General features: G+C 40.9%; 1 protein-coding gene across 2 annotated transcripts in view; it reads left to right on the top strand.

The window, feature by feature from the left end:
- The first annotated feature begins 1,739 nt into the window (after positions 1 to 1,739).
- The window catches only part of GEMIN5 (gem nuclear organelle associated protein 5), a 53,562-nt gene continuing 40,633 nt past the window's right edge, over positions 1,740 to 14,668 (top strand). The window contains exons 1-9 of one of the 2 annotated variants that reach the window (XM_064366554.1): positions 1,740 to 1,905; positions 2,697 to 2,857; positions 3,848 to 4,029; positions 7,581 to 7,732; positions 8,214 to 8,330; positions 10,307 to 10,439; positions 11,209 to 11,374; positions 12,354 to 12,566; positions 13,531 to 13,616. In XM_064366554.1, coding sequence (XP_064222624.1) covers positions 1,740 to 1,905; positions 2,697 to 2,857; positions 3,848 to 4,029; positions 7,581 to 7,732; positions 8,214 to 8,330; positions 10,307 to 10,439; positions 11,209 to 11,374; positions 12,354 to 12,566; positions 13,531 to 13,616 — 1,376 coding nt within the window. Of the gene's footprint in view, positions 1,906 to 2,696; positions 2,858 to 3,847; positions 4,030 to 7,580; positions 7,733 to 8,210; positions 8,331 to 10,306; positions 10,440 to 11,208; positions 11,375 to 12,353; positions 12,567 to 13,530; positions 13,617 to 14,668 lie in introns of both variants that reach the window. The other variant, XM_064366553.1, reaches the window with a different exon arrangement.

Below are 14,668 nucleotides of genomic sequence, written 5' to 3'. Positions count from 1 at the left end.
GGAATGAATGAATTAATAAAGTTCGAAAGCGCGTGGGCTTCCGAAAATTCACCTGGATTCAGAAAAATTGTGAAGCCCGAACTCACAAACTCGAAAGGCGTAGGGGAACAGAATCCGTGAACAAGCCACGTAATCTGGTGGCCCTCAGTTTTCTTCTCAGAAATAACTAACTCCAGGGCACAAGCATGCTATAAAGATCAGTTGAAATCGTGTGAAAGCTATTTTATTTCATTTTATTGAGACAGGATCTCTCTCTCGCTCAGGCTGGTGTGCGGTGGCAATGACCTAGTCTCACTGCAGCCTCGACCTCCCGTGCTCAAGCCACCCTTCCACCTCAGCCTCCCAGTTAGCTAAGACTACAGGTGCACGTCACCACACCTGACTAATTTTTGTATTTTTTGTAGAGACTAGGTTTCGTCAAATTGCCCAGGCTGATCTCGAATTCCTGGGCTCAAATGATCCACCCTCCTCTGCCTCCCAAAGTGCTGGGATTACAGATGTGAGCTACCAAGCCTAGCCTAAAATCTCTTTTAAACAGCAAATAGTTCGAATATGATGTATGCTGTCCTAATCCCTACTAATCTGGTTGACCTCCAGGAAATGAGTTTATATTCATCGGGCATTTATTGCCATATATCCGGCAGGTATTTCACCAAATCTCATTTATTCCTCACAGCAATCCAACAAGGCATGGATTATCATTTTCCTTCTTCAAATGAGGAAACATATTTAGGATAGGTTAAAGTCTCTCAGCTAACAACCGGCAAACCAGTGATCAATCTGCAGCTAGCGTGTCTCCAAAGCTCGTGCCCCTAGATGTAGCCAAATATATGTATTTGACCTCTCTGTATTAATGACGGGTAGTTCAGATTTCGGTTTGCTACATACGCAGGAGTGCCAGATACCCAATGCAAATAAGCAACACACAAGTAGTGCACAATCTGAGCATTTTAGCATTTTTTAGTTGGAAGGAAACTTTCTTTCACACCATTTACCACATACAGGTTCCTTCACAGAGCTCTTAATCAAGCAAATCGAGTCACTCCATTTGCTTCTCTTTCATCTTTGAATGCCCAGAACCCAGAGCCAGAATTTCCACCCAGTTGCAGAAACTGTTCTTTCCCTTTTTAATTCCAGATTTGTACTTTCATATTTTTGTTTATTTTTTTGAGACAGGGTTTCACTCTGTTGCCTAGGTTTGAGTGTAGTGCCACAATCACAGCTCACTCCAGCCTGTCCTCCGGGCTCCATATTTTTGTTAAGTGTTTCCTTGTGCATACCTTTAAAACACCTCCACAACTAGCGAAATGCCCTGGCACAGAGCGTTCAAAAAACAGTGAACGCGTAGTAGTTGAACAAGTCCAAAGAGTAAACTGGTAGTGTGGGGCGGTGGTTCCACTAGTCTAATCCTCTAATTTTGTGCCTTCCTGTGGAAAGTGAAATGCTTAACCTCTGGGCTGTGCTCAAGCAACACCCAACCCCAGCCAGGGTTGGGGCGGACCTCCTCCGGCGGGCTAGGTACGTAGGGCCAGCGCAGCGCACGCGGTCAGGCCCCTCCCAGCCCGGCGGCAGCGAGCACGGAACGCGCGGTGCTAGTTGGGCCTCGGCGCGCACCGTAGCGACTGCCCTAGAAGGCGGGGCTCGGAGTTTACCCCGCCCCCCCACACCCGCTCGGCTTAAGCGTGAGGCTGCGAGCGGTCTCTCTTAGCTGCTTCTCTTGGCTCCAACGACCTGTAATTATGGGGCAGGAGCCGCGGACGCTGCCGCCCTCCCCCAACTGGTACTGCGCCCGCTGCAGCGATGCCGTGCCCGGGGGCCTCTTTGGCTTCGCCGCACGGACCTCCGTCTTCCTTGTCCGCGTGGGCCCGGGCGCAGGGAAGAGTCCTGGGACACCTCCGTTTCGAGGTAACTCACCACCCTTGGTCCCGAGCCTTCCTGCCCTTTCCACGCTCCCCAGGGGCGCCGAGTGGACGCCTCCAGCCAACCTGTTTTCTACAGCTAGGGAAACTGAGGTCCAGACTAGGAGAAAAGTCAGCCCACATTCACTAAACTTGAGTTGCTTCTGGTCCCCAGAATGAGCTACACAGCATGCTGTGGCCGAGTGGTCCCGCCTTCTGGAGCTTCCACGTGGGACCGCTTGGTGACTGAAAAGTTATCCCTGTACAGTCCCGACCATTTATAGGGCTCCCCCGCCCAGCCCGGTGCACGCCAGCCCCTCGGGAGCCTTCCTGAGGTTGGGGGCTTGACTACAGCTGCAGGCCCTATGCATGATCCTTCGACGTGTGACATTCATTAAGATGAATGGGTTGAGCCAGATGTTTTCAGGCTCCAAACTAGGCTTTGATTGTGCCTTGGGATATGATGTGTCAGGTAATTTATTCTGGCCAGATCTAAATAAGAGTCGCTATCACATTATTTGAGCTGCTTTCCAGCCTCTGAACTAAGCACAGCAAGGTATATCAACATTCATTTCACAGTTGAGAAGCTGAGGCTCAAAAAGACTTGTTCGAAGTCACGTGGCACAGCCAATAATATCAGCACTTGGGAGTTCTGATTGTGAGTCCGTCGGTATTTCGGTTATACCATGGGTTAAGTAACTCCAAAGTATCTGCTCACTCATCATCCAACAACAGTATGATTCTGCCAGGAAACTTGGATAGCACTTCGATTAATCTAACATCTGGTTTTACTTGAAGTCATAGGAGAGTTGGTGGGACACACCGAGAGGGTCTCTGGCTTCACATTTTCTCATCACCCTGGTCAGTACAACCTCTGTGCCACCAGCTCCGACGATGGGACTGTGAAAATATGGGATGTAGAGACAAAAACAGTTGTGACAGAACATGCACTCCATCAGGTACCATGGCTTACTGATTTCTCAGACCGTTTTTATATGTCTGTGCTGAGAGTTCTTGGGTTTCAAGCTAGCTCATCTGTGCAAAGTAACTTATAATTGTGTTCATTAATTAGATAAGACTCTATATTGTAAGCTGTCTCAACTTTTTTTGAAAGGAGATGCATACAAACCAGAGGTTGGCAAACTGCTCTGTGCCTATTTTTGCAAATAGGTTTTATTAGAATAGAACCACACTAATTCATTTAAGTATTGTCTATGACTGCTTTAATGCTGTAAGAATTGAGTAGTTGCAACAGGCATGGTATGGCCCAAGAAGTCTAAAACAGTTACCCTCTGCCAGGCACGGTGGCTCATGCCTGGAATCCCAGCACTTTGGGAGGCCTAGGCAGATGGATCACAAGGTCACGAGTTCAAGACCATCCTGACCAACATGGTGAAACCCCATCTCTACTAAAAATAGAAAAATTAGCCAGGTGCTCTGGCAAACACCTGTAATCCCAGCTACTCAGGAGACTAAGTCAGGAGAATTGCTTGAACCTCGGCGGCAGAGGTTGCAGTGAGCTGAGATCACGCTGTGCACTCCAGCCTGGGTGAGACTCCATCTCAAAAAACAACAACAACAACAATTACCCTCTGGTTATTGATATAAATAGACTTCTGATAGAGACTGTAAATGAGTGAATTAAACTCATTTCTAAACTAGATAGTTACTTGATATACCTGCCTTTTGAGAGAACAAGGGAAAAGAAAAACCCACTTAATCTTTGTAAGAACTTTGCATTAAGCTATTAAAAAAAAATGTATGATTATTTGATCCCCTGTAGTCTAAATCTTCCCACTATTTTGTTAATATCATGTTGCTCTACACATACTACTAAGTATTAACTACTTTTAATGTATGTACATAGCATTATGCTGGGTTGTGATACAAGTTAAAAATTAAGTAAAACTTTAGCATTGACAATAACAAATTTTTGTTTTGTTTTAAAGCATACGATATCAACATTACATTGGTCTCCTCGAGTAAAGGACTTAATAGTATCTGGGGATGAAAAAGGAGTAGTTTTCTGTTACTGGTTTAACAGAAATGACAGCCAGCACCTCTTTATAGAACCCAGGACAATTTTCTGTCTTACTTGTTCACCTCATCATGAAGATTTAGTAGCCATTGGGTAAGTACTGTGCCATCCGTACTGAAGATTTTTGTTTGTGTATGATCATGTTTTGCATTTTCTTTACCTTCTCCTGTCCTTTTATTCCTCAAAGAAAACCATCTACAGTTGTTAACCAGTCCCCCTGACTCCTTAGCATTATTTATTCCTCCAGGTCCTTACTGTCTCTGCCACTCTGTTTTTGTTTCCTTGGTTTTCCATGGTACTGTACTTTCTTGGTTCTTCGTGTCCAACTCCTGTAGTCAACCTTCAAATGTCAGAAGTGTCCTCTTTCACCTTTTTCGCTTTCTGTGCTGCCTTTTGATATAACATGAACTCCCAGGTGTCAGATGACTTTGCTCGGTTTGTCTGATTCTGAGCGCTCCCTCTAGATTGGGAAAGCAATGTGACGTTGGGATCCGTTTCCTCATTGATCAACAAGGTTGTTTCACATGAGCTACCAGGATGGACATTCCCCTTTCCTTCACCGTTCATGTACTTCTCACTGAAAGATGTCCATTTTCTCTAATTTGAAGACTTAAGCAATTTCTCTAGAATGTTGAAGGCGAAATTCTGATTGGAGTGAATTTGAAAGACTGGGGGCTAAGGTAATAGAGGTATACAAAGAAACAACCCTTTCACGAAGTTTGTTGTAAAAGTGTGCATAGACATGAAGCCAGAGGGGATAGATGGGGTTAAGGGAGTATTAAATGGGAGATGCCAGGGACCTGTTTTTATGCTGATGGAAGTAAGGCTTGAAAAGAGGGAGAGCTTGTTGCAGGAATGATGGTGAAAAGTCAAGAGGGGACTGGATTCAGATGACAAGAAGAAAGAACAACTGGGAATATAGAAATAGGTGCAGGTAGGTTTGTAAATGTATTTGGAAGAACAGGGTATTCCATTTTGGGATTTCTGATTTTCTCAATGAGACATAAGTGAGAGTGGTAGAATCAAATTCAGCATGGGGTCAAAACTGGATATGGGAAGAAGGTATGAAAACAGTCAAAGAGAATAGGAAAATGAATGTACTAAGGGAAATTGTAGGCCCAGTGTTCACTGTTGTGCCAAACAAAGAATTGTGGCCATAATTAAGTAAACCCAAACTGTTTGAGAAAGGAGATGGTTGGATTCAGCCAGGTTTGGGGCTTTATGGAGTAAATACTCTTGAGGGAGGATTCAGGGGCTGTAATGATATTTTTTAAAGTTGATAATAAGGCCAGGCGCAGTGGCTCAAACCTGTAATCCCAGCATTTTGGGAGGCCAGGGTTAGTGGGTGACCTGAGGTCGGGAGTTCAAGACCAGCCTGACCAATGTGGAGAGACCCTATCTTTACTAAAACTACAAAATTAGCCGGGCATGATGGCGCAAACCTGTAATCCCAGCTATTTGGGAAGCTGAGGCTGGAGAATCACTTGACCCCGGGAGGCAGAGGTTGCAGTGAGCCTAGATGCACTATTGCACTCCAGCCTAGGCAACAAGAGTGAAACTCTATCTCAAAAAAAAAAAAAAAATTAGCCAAGTGTTGTGGCGCATACCTGTAATCCCAGCTACTCAGGAGGGTGAGGCAGAAGGACCTCTTGAACCTGGAAGGCAGAGGTTGCAGTGAGCCAAGATTGCACCACTGCACTTCAGCCTGGGTGATAGAGCGAGACTCTTAAAAAAAAAGGTTGATGATAGTGATGGATCATGAAAGCTGTGCTGCATGGGGTGAGGGGAAATATAGAAAGACAGGTGTTGGTAAGTGATAGTGAAAACGGAAGGGGACTGGATCGGCAGTCTTGTGAAGTGGGAGCAGTGTTGGCAGTAGGGGTGCTAGAGGAAATGAACAGAAAGGTAGTAGGCAGGGGTCAGGCGAGGATCTTCAGAAGAGTAGTATTCCCAGAAAGTTTGATTCAGATTTCTAAATAGCTTGATCTGTTAACAATTAGATTGCATAACTTGGTGGTTTTCAAAGTACTGGTCTTCAAAGATTGGAATACTCTAGTATTTATTTTTCTTTTTTCAAAAATAAAGCTGTACTGGTATTTTTCCCTGTCAAATGCTCTAATGTATAGGAAGTGTGAATAGGTAAAACCACTTTGTAGAATGCAGTTTTGTGGGGTTTTTTTGAGACAGTGTCTCGCTCTGTCACCAGGCTGGAGTACAGTGGCGTGATCTTGGCTCAGTGCAACCTCCATCTCCCGGGGTCAAGCAATTCTCCTGCCTCAGCCTCCCGAGTAGCTGGGACTACGGGCGAGCACCACCACGCCTGGCTAATTTTGGTGTTTTTAGTAGAGACAAGGTTTCAGGATGTTGGTCAGGATGGTCTCGATCTCTTGACCTTGTGATCTGTCCACCTCAGCTTCTGAAAGTCCTGGGATTACAGGCTGGAGCCACTGCACCCAGCTTGTACTTTCTAATAAAGATGCATATATCTTAACATCCTGGCAGTTTAATTACAAGACATCAAATCTGAAATTGTCTTAGATGTATACATGAACATTAAGAGTATTTTTTTGTTGTAAAATATGGAAGCCCTTCAAAAGGAAAATGAATAAACTTTGGTATATTCACACAGTGAGGTACTAATACAATAGTGTAATGATTGGCCAGAAAGTAGAGTTACGTGTATCAGCATGGATGACTCACAAACAGAATGAGTGAGAAAAACAAGCTGCAGGAAAATAGATGATAGCATTTATATGAAGTTTTAAAACATATAAAATCTGTATCTTATTTAGTAATATATACAAAGAAAGGCTAGGAATGATATAATACACAATTCACAAATAGTGTTTGACCTCTGGTAATAGAAGAGAAGACGAGATCTGGCAAAGAGAGAGGTTTGATTGAGGTAGAATGTACAGAGGACTTCAGCTCTACTGGTAATTATTTTTCTTAGGCAGGGTGGTAGATTACTTTTTTATGTATCTGAAATAATTTATTTTCAAAAAGCTATTAAAATTTCTCAGTTTCTTCTGATTCATAAAATGACAACCTTGGAATATGGAGGTCTAGAGTATAGAATTCTGCAACTTTTGTTAAGTTACAGTTTAAAAAGTAGTATCACTTATAAAATAAAGATGATTTTCCAATGGATTAGGACACAGTTATCCCAATTAGAATAGTTGGCCTGGTGTGGTGGCTCACACCTGTAATCCCATCACTTTGGGAGGCCAAGGCAGGTGAATTGCTTGAGCCCAGGAGTTCGAGACCAGCCATGAGCAACATGGTGAAACCCCATTTCTACAAAAAAATAGCCTGGCATGGCACATACCTAGCAAAAACTATGGAAGTTCCCTTAGAACAAAATCATGCTCCACTGTGAGCTTTGTACCAGGCAACATACACAGTATTACCTAGTGCCAAGGGTTTGATCATAGAGAGGAGGGTTTTAACAAAACCAAGAAGCCTAAGATGAGCACTTTTAAAAAAGGAAAAAACAAAATTATTTTTTGTCCTCTTTCCTCCTCTGCCACCCTGAATGCACCTAACTTTAAGGAATGCACCAATGATAACTCTAAGCCAAAATGTTTACTAGAGACCCTGTTCTGTCTTCATTTTTTGAGTAATATTTCTAACTTGTTTTTTAGGTACAAGGATGGCATAGTGGTTATAATTGACATCAGTAAGAAAGGAGAAGTTATTCATAGGCTTCGAGGCCATGATGATGAAATCCACTCCATAGCCTGGTGTCCCCTGCCTGGTGAAGATTGTTTATCCATAAACCAAGAGGAAACTTCAGGTAGAGATGGTTTAAGTTCAGTACTCTTTAGACCTGAAGAACAGCGAGTAGAATTACATCATTTTATTTTATTTTATTTTTTGACAGGGAGTTTCGCTCTTGTTGCCCAGGCTGGAGTGCAATGGCACGATCTCGGCTTACTGCAACCTCAGTCTCCTGAGTAGCTGGGGTTACAGGCATGTGCCATGGTGCCTGGCTTTTTTAGTAGAGATGGGGTTTCTCCATGTTGGTCAGGATGGTCTCAAACTCCCGACCTCAAGTGATCCACCCACCTTAGCCTCCCAAAGTGCTGGGATTACAGGCGCGAGCCACTGCACATGGCCAAATTATATCACTTTAATTATACCTAAAACTTCAAATTTTATAGTTCAGACCTATGAAAGAGATAGCTACATTTTGGGAACTCTTGCAAACTAAATTTTTTTTGTAAGTGGATGTTTAATGCAAATCAAAAACAAAATTGCCATCTCTCTCATAGAAGACCCTGAAATTACCAACGGGAATGCTATAGCACAAGCACCAGTAACAAATGGCTGCTACTTAGCCACTGGGAGCAAAGATCAAACCATTAGAATCTGGAGCTGTTCGAGAGGCAGAGGTAAGATTGATGTTTCTTTTGTGATGTAACCTATGTTGATCTGGTGGAAATAGAGGTTTTTTTCTTCTGTCCTATTGTCCTGAGGGTGTGTCATCTTTCTGAGAGCAGTTCTTTACTTTTTGGTCTAGAATTCTGCTTCCTCATTTGAGCCTGGGCTGGATCTCTATTCTCCCAACATCGGGCGTTAGAGATGAATGTTTCCCATGCATTCCAGGAGAAGACAAGGACCCCTTGCTTTATAAAAGGGTCACTGTTTGGCATGGAGAGCAGGTTATTTGTAGTAAGAACAGGAATATTAGAACATGGTCTGGCCTAGGCCAGGAAAATGGGAAAGATCTCAAGAGTTAGAGCTTTTAATGCACAAATGCAGAATAAATTACATACACTCAGCATAGAATTATGTGTAAAAGCTCAGTTTATCCAAATTATAGAGCCCCTCAGTCATTTAGCTTTCCCAAACTTCTCTTTGAACAGAACTTTTTAAGTTTAAAAATTGAGAGAAACTCTAGGCAGAGTGAATATTTGTAGTATATTATAGAATATAACCTTTATAGTAAAAATCTTGTGTTTCTCTTTCTAGAGGGCTTCTCTTTCTTCATTTTATTTTTTCCCCAGTTTTTTAAGCTATGGTGGAAAGTAACATTTGCCATCTTTATCACTTTTAAATGTACATTTAAGTGGTATTAAGTACACTCATAAAGTACAACTGTCATACCATTCATCTCCAGAATTCTACTCTACATTCCCTCCTCCCCCAGGCCCTGGCAACCATCATTCTGCTTTCTGCTCTATGACTATGATTTTGACTATTCTGGGTATTTCCTTTGAGTGAAATTGTCCGTATGGTGTGTCTTTTTGTGATTGGCTTACTTCACTTAGCGTATATCCCCAAAGTTCATTGATTTTGTAGCATATGTCAGCATATCCTTCCTTTCTAAGGCTGAATAGTATTCCATTGTATGTATGTCCCACATTTTGCTTACTCACTCATCCACTTATGGACATTTGGGTTGCTTCCATGTTTTACTATTCTAAATAATGTACTATGAACATAGATATGCTTCCCACTTTATTTTAAACCATGATAGTTTTATATTTACCCAAATGCATTAGTGCATGTAAAGCAAGTATCACTGTGCTTGGCCTGTAGTCCAGGCTTCATCAGTGGCAGGTAACTAATGGTATAATTTTGGAAGACAGAACTTTTTTAAGATTTATAGACTACTTTTGTACATACTGCAGCAAAACTCCAAGTAGGAACATGAGGCTGAGGATCCCTCCAGAAGGGGAACCTCTAGGCTTAGAGATGTGTAGTATAATGGCCTTCAATTGTGATTGTGCAGCTGAATCAGCTGGAGAGTTTTTAAAAAAATGTGAGTTCTTGTCCCCCACCTCAGATCTACAGAGTCAGAATCTCTAGGAGTTAGGCCCTGACGTATGTATTTTTTAAAGTTCCACCTGTGGTTCTGATGCATAATACAGCTTAAAAAACAGTGATTAGAAGCGTGTCAGGTGGATGTACTCCCCAGCACAGCATGTTGACTGCCAAATTTTTCTTCTTTGTTGGATTTCTTGCCAACTAGAAATAGTAGTCTCAACCTCTATCCTTTTCAGTTTGGAGTTATGTCACTGTAATACTTTTGGGTATACAACTGAGCTGTGTGACTACCTGGATTCTCAGTTTTATTTGGGAACTCATTTTCCCAGACAAGAAAAATACTCCTAATATGTTGAGGTTGTCAAGATAACCTATGGAAGCTTGTTTGACCTGAATGTAGCTAGACTAGTATTAACCACTATTTATAATGGTTAACATTATAACTATTAAAAACAACCATAGGAGAATGAGATCTGAATTCTACGTAACCAAACTAACAAGCTTTTACAGCACAGATTTGAGTATTGTGAACTGCTGGTGACTTCATGCATTTAGTTTCACTGTCTTGAGTGCCCATTGGCCTTCTTTTAATCTGCAGGGGTGATGATTTTGAAATTGCCCTTTCTGAAGAGAAGAGGAGGGGGTATAGACCCAACTGTTAAAGAGCGCCTTTGGTTGACACTCCATTGGCCCAGCAATCAGCCATCACAGCTGATATCTAGCTGTTTTGGGTAAGTCTTTTTGGGTCGTGCTTTCTTAGATATATTTTGTTTTTCTATTTAGTCTCAAAGACTCCTAGGTTTCTCTTTGTAGATGCAGAAAGTAATGGCCAAAGCTTGTATTAAGATGGGCCATTTAAAATGGAAAAATTTTAAGACCAATGCCTGTGCTGTCAACTAACAGAGCTGTGAAAAGATCAAATAAGTATAGTCTAGCAGTTAGGAGTATGGACTCTGAAGTCAGAACTAAATTTCAGAATCACTTTGCCACTTGCTACCTTGTATTCTTGAGCAGGTCCCTTTATTTTTCTGAGCTTCAGTCTTTTCATATGTAAAAAGAGGAGTCTTTCTCTGTCAGGGTCTTGCTCTGTCACCCAGACTGGAGTGCAGTTGTGCAAACACAGCTCACTGCAGCCTCAACCTCCTGAGCTCAAGTAATTCTCCCACCTCAGCTTCCCAAGTAACTGTGCACCACCATGCCCAGCTAATTTTTTAATTGTTTGTAGAGATAGGGGCTCACTTTGTTGCCCAGGCTGGACTTGAGATCTGGGCTTCAAGCGATCCTCCTGCCTCAGGCTCCCAAAGTGCTGGGATCACAGATATGAGCTACCGTACCCAGCCTTCCCAGAGATATTTTGTGTATATTTCAGAATATGCAATTTTTCTCTCCTTAAAAGACAATAAATCATTTTGCAGCTATGAGCCTAGACTCTGTGATTCAGCAGTCACTTGTTTTCAGATTGTTTGTAAAAGAACTAATGCTTATGTTTTCCCTTCATAGAGGTGAACTGTTGCAATGGGATCTCACTCAGTCTTGGAGACGGAAATACACCCTCTTTAGTGCTTCATCAGAAGGGCAAAATCATTCAAGAATTGTGTTTAATTTATGTCCTTTACAAACAGAGGATGACAAACAGCTACTACTTTCTACATCAATGGATAGAGATGTAAGAACTGCTTATTTTCACTCAGCATTGTAGAGCATCAGTTTACAACCTGGGTGGGATTAGAGGGCTTTTTCAAACCACCTATCAAGTAGTAATACCCCAACCGTTACTCCAGTTTTAGAGTTACTGCTATAGATCAGCATGGAATATATCAATAGTTCAGATGTAGGGAGAATGTGAAGACCCACCAAAATGCTTTTTTGTTAGAGCAGACATAATAAAGAAGGGTAATTTTGCCAATGGAAAGATGTGTTAGGTCAAGCTTGTCCAATCCACAGCTTAGGATGGTTTCAAGCTCATCAGCTATTGTTAGTGTTAGTGTATTTTACGTGTGGCCCAAGACAATTCTGCTTTCAGTGTGGCCCCAAGAAGCCAAAAGATTGGACACCCTATGTTAAGTCCTTATGCTATAGTTTATCCTAGTCTGCAGTTTATGTAGCAGAATAGAAATCTTTCCAAGAGAATTGACTTTATTTGAAAGTCTATTACCTTACTGTTTTGCAATTAAGCTAGGCTTATTTGGTAGCCTTCGTTTTCTCCCAAGCCTGTCTCTTAAACTAAAAACTTACCACTCCTCCTTCCTTGGGTATAAGATGTTCTGCCTTTTGAGAGAGCAGTTCTTTGATTTTTCCACTGTGCTGAGGCCATCTTCTTCCTTAGAGTTTGCCAAATGAGGAGGTTACCAGTACTATAATAGAATGGAAAGGTCACTGAACTTGGAGACAGGAGGTGTGGGTTCTGGTTTATTAATTGTATAATCCTGAATTCACTTGAAATCTTTGGGAATAAATATATATTAAGATCCTTTTAAGCAACATAATTTATTACTGATTTTTTTTTTCTTAGCAGTGCTTTCTTCAGTTCCTACTGGAAGACATACAATATCCTTACCCACTCTTTGAGCCTATCCCGTATCTGTTTCTTTTTCCTATTTCTCTGTTCTCTTTTATGTTTAGGCCCTTACTATTAATCTTTGCAGGTAAAATGTTGGGACATGGCCACCCTGGATTGCTGCTGGACCCTGCCTTCCCTTGGTGGGTTTGCATACAGCCTGGCTTTCTCTCCTGTGGACATAGGCTCTTTGGCCATAGGTGTTGGGGATGGCATGATCCGTGTATGGAATACACTCTCCATAAAGAACAACTATGATGTGAAAAGTTTTTGGCAAGGTGTCAAGTCCAAGGTTACAGCGGTAAGGATTTCTTTTTTGAGCTTGTTTTGAATTTTTTTTTTCAAATAGTTCTCTTTTATGCCTGTTCATTTAAATGAGCTCCGTTGAGAATAAAACGTTTTAAAGTATTTTCAATGAAGTTTGAAACTAGGAAAGCAGAAGGACCCTGTAAGCAAACCCATTATTCTCCAAATTCAGAGTTTATTAAGGTTTTGTTCATCTCAGCATTTTTTCTAATAGTAAGAAATTAGAAATGGCCTAACTGTATGTTCATAAAGAATATGTTAAGTTATAACCACATGTTGGAATGGCATCAGATTATTGAAAATAATAGATTCTTCCTTGATGTGGAAAAGTATTATAAATGATTTATGAAACATGTCAGTTATAAAACATGGAATGCAGGTTACAAAACAGTATGTAATTTTTTTGGTTTTCTCTAAAATGATACTTTTGGCTATTGAATCTAAAAGTAATAAATTTTTGTGATTTAAAAAGAAAACCAAACAACACAAACAAGGAGAAAGCAAACATTTTTTTCCTACCCTTCACTCCAGTACCCTACTTACACAACCCAGAGAACCACTGTGGACGGTTTATGATATATCTTTTCAAATGTTGTAAACTATTTAATATTAATAGAACTGTATTTCCAAATTCTTCCGGAATCTTTTATTCCCACTCGACAGTGTATAATGCACATAATTTACATATTTGAACCCATTTGGTTTTTTCAATTGTGTATATCTAAGTTTATTCACAAAAATGTCTAGAAAGAGAGATACAAAATCTGCAGTCGGTTTTTTGGATGAAAGATTACAGATGACATTGACTTTATTTTTAATATCCCTTTTTCTCCTTTAAATAATGAAGAAATCAGAGCAAGAAAGTTTTCCCTTTAGATGCTTAAAGGGTAATGTAAGGATTCCCTTAACTATATACCCCATTTCTTATATTCTCACTTGGAAACTCTTTTTTTTTGTAGCTCTGCTGGCACCCAACCAAGGAAGGTTGCTTAGCTTTTGGAACTGATGATGGAAAAGTAGGATTGTATGACACCTACTCCAACAAGTAAGAAATGGGTAATTCTTCTTCCATTGTGGCTCAGGGAAGCCAAAAGATTGGACACCCCTGCTCTAGAATAATGCCTCACTTTATCCTTTTCCTAACATTGCGTTTTCAATTTGAAGACTACAAATCAGTTGCTTGGTAGACTGTTCCACATTTTGGACTTGTCAGTTATCTCCTTGTGGTAGCTTCTAACACATTTCCATGTTGCCTGCATTTTGTATGAACTGGAAGTTATGTCTAGAGCTACACTGTCCGTTAATAGTAGTCATTAACCACAGGTGATTACTGAGCACTTGAAAGGGGCCAAGTCTAAACTGAGATGTGCTGTAAGTGTAAAATACACACCAGAGTTCCGAGTCTTAATATTTAAAAAAAAATTTTTTTAATCTCATTAAATATTTTATTTTAATTGCATTTTAAATAATACTTGCGGTGTGCTGAGTTAAATAATATACATTATTAAAATTTCAGTTCTTTTGCTTTATTTAAATGTTGCTACTAGAAAACTTAGGTTACATATACAGTTCATATATATAGCTTACATTGTGTATCTATTATACACTGCTGCTGTAGAGGCTTGATTAGAATCCAAACCTGTATTGTTCAGTTTGGTAGCCATGTGTGGCTATTTATACTTAAAGTGATTAAAATGAAATAAAATTAGAAATTCAGTTCCTCAGTCACGCCAGCCCCATTTTAAATGCACAAGAGCCATCTGTGACTAGTGGCTACCTTATGGGACAACACCATTCTAGACCAGGCATTGGTGAACCATGGTCCACAAATTAAGAATGGTTTTACCTTTTTAAGTGGCTGGAGAAAAATCAAAACAGTATCTTATGACATATGACGATTAAATAAAATTCAGATTTTAGTGTCTATAAGTAAAGTTTTATTGGGACATGGCTACACTCCTTTATTTACATTCTGTCTGGCTGCTTTTGTACTACCACAGCAGAGTAGAGTAGTTGTGGCAGGGACCACGTGGCTCAGAAAGCCTGAAATATTTACGGAAAAGATTGGGCAACCTCTGTCTTAGATCATTCAGTTCT

The sequence above is a fragment of the Aotus nancymaae genome, unplaced genomic scaffold, assembly GCF_030222135.1.
Source record: "Aotus nancymaae isolate 86718 unplaced genomic scaffold, 86718_ANA_hifiasm-v0.15.2.pri h1tg000064l_1, whole genome shotgun sequence".
Lineage (NCBI taxonomy): Eukaryota > Metazoa > Chordata > Mammalia > Primates > Aotidae > Aotus > Aotus nancymaae.
The sequence above is the reverse complement of the archived record's forward strand: the minus strand, read 5'-3'. Positions and strand labels throughout refer to the sequence as shown.